This window comes from Psammomys obesus, unplaced genomic scaffold (assembly GCF_907164565.1).
Source record: "Psammomys obesus unplaced genomic scaffold, mPsaObe1.curated_primary_1811, whole genome shotgun sequence".
NCBI lineage: Eukaryota > Metazoa > Chordata > Mammalia > Rodentia > Muridae > Psammomys > Psammomys obesus.
The window spans coordinates 9,237,062-9,241,121 of record NW_026596088.1 but is presented as its reverse complement, the minus strand read 5'-3'; the positions used below and the strand labels follow the sequence as shown (position 1 = coordinate 9,241,121).

At 37.0% G+C, this 4,060-nt stretch overlaps 1 protein-coding gene across 4 annotated transcripts in view; it reads right to left on the bottom strand.

The window, feature by feature from the left end:
* Positions 1-4,060, bottom strand: part of Smg1 (SMG1 nonsense mediated mRNA decay associated PI3K related kinase) — a 102,113-nt gene that overhangs the window by 66,834 nt on the left and 31,219 nt on the right. For 3 of the 4 annotated variants that reach the window (XM_055627635.1, XM_055627634.1, XM_055627633.1), the window contains 2 exons: positions 3,423-3,481; positions 2,389-2,602 (listed from right to left, as the gene is read on the bottom strand). In XM_055627635.1, the coding sequence (XP_055483610.1) occupies positions 2,389-2,602; positions 3,423-3,481 (273 nt within the window). The remainder of the gene's footprint in view (positions 1-2,388; positions 2,603-3,422; positions 3,482-4,060) is intronic. The other variant, XM_055627632.1, reaches the window with a different exon arrangement.

Sequence of the window (4,060 nt, the reverse complement as noted above, 5' to 3'; positions counted from 1 at the left end):
AGGGAGGGAGGGAGGGAGGGAGGGAGGGAGGGAGGGAGGGAGGGAGGAAGGAAGGAAGTAGAATAAAACAAGGAGTGTGTAAAACTATTCTTGTGCAAGTTTTAAACGACAGTACCAAGCTGGGCATGGTGATGCACGCCTTTAACCCCAGCACTCAAAGAGGCAAAGGATTGTTGGGAGTTCGAGGGCGCCCTTATCTACAAAGTGACTCCAGAAGAGCCAAGACAGAGAAACCCTGTCTCAAAAAGACAGCACCAAAGGCAATGCTCGAATCTTCAGTGAGCTCCTGGGTCATGAGAACCACAGATATAAATGGTACCTTAAGAGCAATTTCAGAAATTTGAACATAGATTTTATAGAAAATAAAATGCCTTTCCTTGGATATATAATATTGCTGCTATAGAAGAAAACACACTTATTCTTCAGTGATATATACTAAAATTCTATCAAGGTGAATTGTTACATTTTAATTTATCTTCAAATACTTCCACAAAGATTGTGTATGTGAAAACAAAACTATAAAAGATGAGAAGATGGGTAGGTTGATAAAGTGCCTGTTACACAAGCACTTTACTCATATAAATAAGGACCTGGGTTCACTTGCCAGCACCCAGTAAAGGCCATACATGGTAGCACATGCCTGTAACTCAAGCACTATGAGGGGAGGAGAACGGAGAAAAACAGGCCACTGGGTTTATTGGCCAGCCACTGAGAGACCCTGTCTCAAACAACTATGGTGGAGATCAATAAAAGAAAACAACAAACATTAACCTTTGGCCTCCAAACGCATGCGTACCACTCATACCTCACCTACCAAAAAATATTTTTAAAAACCTATAAGGCAGATATAGTAGTATACCGTTGTAATTCCAGCATCTGAAAAGCTGGTACAGGAGGTCATCATGAGTTCCAGGCTAGCCTGGGCTACAGAGTGAGACCCTGCCTAAAAAAACAAAAAGTAAATAAAAGTAACAGTTGTTAGCAAAGTGTGATTAAACAGGGGATGAAGGTATACCTCAGCAGTAGCATTATTAATGTATATGAGGCCTGGGGTATACTCTTCAGCAACTCCCCACCACAAATAGATAGACAGACAGACAAAAGACAGACAGACAGATAAGATTTAAAGAAGTGTGGTAAGTCTGAGTAAAGAGTAAGTATTTAAGACAGATAGAGGTGGCACATGGCTCTAATCCCAATACTGGGGAAACAGATACCAGCCTGTTCTACACATCAAGTTCCAGGACAGCCAGGGCTACACAGAGAAACCCTGCCTTGAAAAACCAACAACAACAAAAAATGAAGTTATTCAACTGATAACTTGGAATCTTTCAAACTACAGTTAGAAAATACTTATATAAAAACTGTGTAAAATTAGACTAATTTGCTGCTATGTTGTTCAGTTAAAAGTAATTATTAGCAATTTCCCCAATAATTTCTATAATCAAGGAAAAAATATATGGGCATTTCTTATATATTTTTTCAATTAATCAAAATAAAGCCATTTATGAGCAGTAAAAAAGCAAACAAAGCCAGCCATAGTGGCACAAGCCTCTAGTCCCAGCACTTAAGAGAGAGAGGCAGGAATAGCCAGGGCCACATAGTAAGACTTTTCCTCTCAAAAATATGGATGGATGGATGGATGGATGGATGGATGGATGGATGGATGGATGGATAGATGGAAAGATAGATGAATAAAAAAGTAAAATAAGTGGGTAAGTGTGCATCGGCTATTCCAGGTACCAAATAACTTATTTTTTTCAAACAGTCCCTCAACAAAAAAATGTTGCATATATGTTGCTCAGATCAAACTGAAAAGTCAGATCCAGCACATGGCACTCAAGGCTAAGACAGAGAGGTTGAGGCATTAGTGGACAGTCCACACCACACAGTAAGACCTTATCTCAAAAAAACTCAACCAAAACACTAAATTGAAACAAGCTTTTCCACATATCCAGATATTCAGAAGTAGAACTAAGCAGAAGCTGGTATTCACTCATAAATTAGTGTTTGCATTATTTGGATTAATAATTTTTATCATTATCAAACCTAAACTTAGGGAAGTGAGAAGGGGAGGAGAGAACAAAAATATTTAGAAATTAACTGTGATTGTTAGCTTTTGTCTCTCTCAATAGCTGTGAGGGCCCCTGTGAGCCAACTCTCTCAGTAATGTTCCTACTTTGAAAACTGCAAGTCAATTTCAAGTATTGAACAACTTCAAAGGGTAGCTTCTAAAAAAATAAAAAGATAAAAATGCTTAAAATTACTTTATACCCAGCTTTACTCAAACTCAAAAGACACATCATCTGCATGGTCATGTGCTCAATATTAGGCAGCTAAGCCCTGTCCTCCACCTCACTCTACTCTCCTACGGTCCCTGGCTCTTACCTGCATCACCGAGGAAAAGGCTTTCTTCTCCCCAACTGTCTCCAGAGCTCTGTAGGTAGCACACAGGTAGAGGAGCTTTACTTCATCTTTCGCAGATGAGCTAAATTTGCTAAAAATCCACTTGAAGATCTTCTCAGCCTCGTAGCTCAAAGAAGCACAGAGGAGGCCAAGACAGCAAGCTCCCTCTTGCCTCAACTCCTGAAGCAACTTGCTACTGTGTTTATTTTAATGCAAACCAAACAAAACACAAAGGCATTAGTCTTCAAGGATGAAAGTATGAAGCATCTTACAAAAGAATGTCTCCCATGTATTAAAAAATTCCTAAATGACTTTCCAAAGCTCAAACTAAATAAAAAGATGGAATTTTACCCATTCTGTATCCTCTGTATTCTACAAGGTTCAAAAGTACCTTATCAGACATTAGCTTTCTTATACAAAATCATTTACGAAGAAACATTAAAGCCTGCTCAAATGCAGGCTTCAAGTTCCAATTCTAAATGATTCACAAAAAGAGGCAGTAGGAAACTATTAGAAAATGCACTGCATTTCTTTGTAATGCACTGTAAGAAAGAACTCCAAAGTAGTAAATATTTAGTAGCTAAACCACACAAACTTAAAGCAAGAACAAAGTATAACATTAAGTAATTATGTAAAATAAAACATCAGTGACCTACTAACTTGAGTGTATTTCAATACTGGAATTCTGTGATATCTTTGCACACCTTTTGAAAAGCCTAGAGATGAGTTGAAGAATGAAGTTCCCCTTTCCCTCTGTTCTCTAAGCATTTCTAAAACTCTCTGGAACAGTAACTTGCATTTATGAAAAAGTACCAACTCATGTCTTTCCACAAGCCAATGCTTAGGAAAGAAAGTTCTCTTTCAAGAAGATTCCATTTGTATTCAACTATAATTAACAAATAAATAACAGGTTTATGAAGACTTAGTGATGTGGTACAGGGTACATCATGTTTGTTGTAATAGTTTCTACAATTACCTTCAAAGTCACCTAAATGTGACCATTATTAGTTACTCACCTTTCATTAAGCACATCGTGCACAGCAGCTAAGATATTATCCAACTGTTTAACTAGTACCTTAAAAAAAAAAAAAAAAATCACAGAAACTTCAGATTCCTACTTAAAAACAGCATTGTACACTTTCTTTAACTTATCAATTTAGATTATTATTACACAGTATCTCAGTTTACTTGTTATTGCCAGTTCTCAACCACATGAGGATGGCACGAAAGAAATTGTCTCACAGGAAGTTGTAATCACTACTGAAATATATTCAAGCTCATTTTAATTGAAAAACTGTGAGTATTTACAAGAAATGAAAAGGGAATTTATAGAGGTAATAAAGGAATACAGTGACATACCAATGACAAAATCTAGAGGAAACAGCATGAGCTTTACTATATGTATTTCTACTTGCTCTATATTCACACTTCTCATAAAATCTGAGGAAGAGGAGTTGCTTTCTGCTTTAGTGTATCATTCTTAGTAATTTTTTCCTGTAATCAAGCTCTCAACATCAGGAAAATTACTTAAGAGTACAGAAGTATTCTCTAACTGCTTCTGAAGATTGTCTTTCGAGGGCTTTTCCATTTCTTTCCATTATTATTTTAAAGTGTGTGTGTGTGTGTGTGTGTGTGTGTGTGTGTGTGTGTGTGT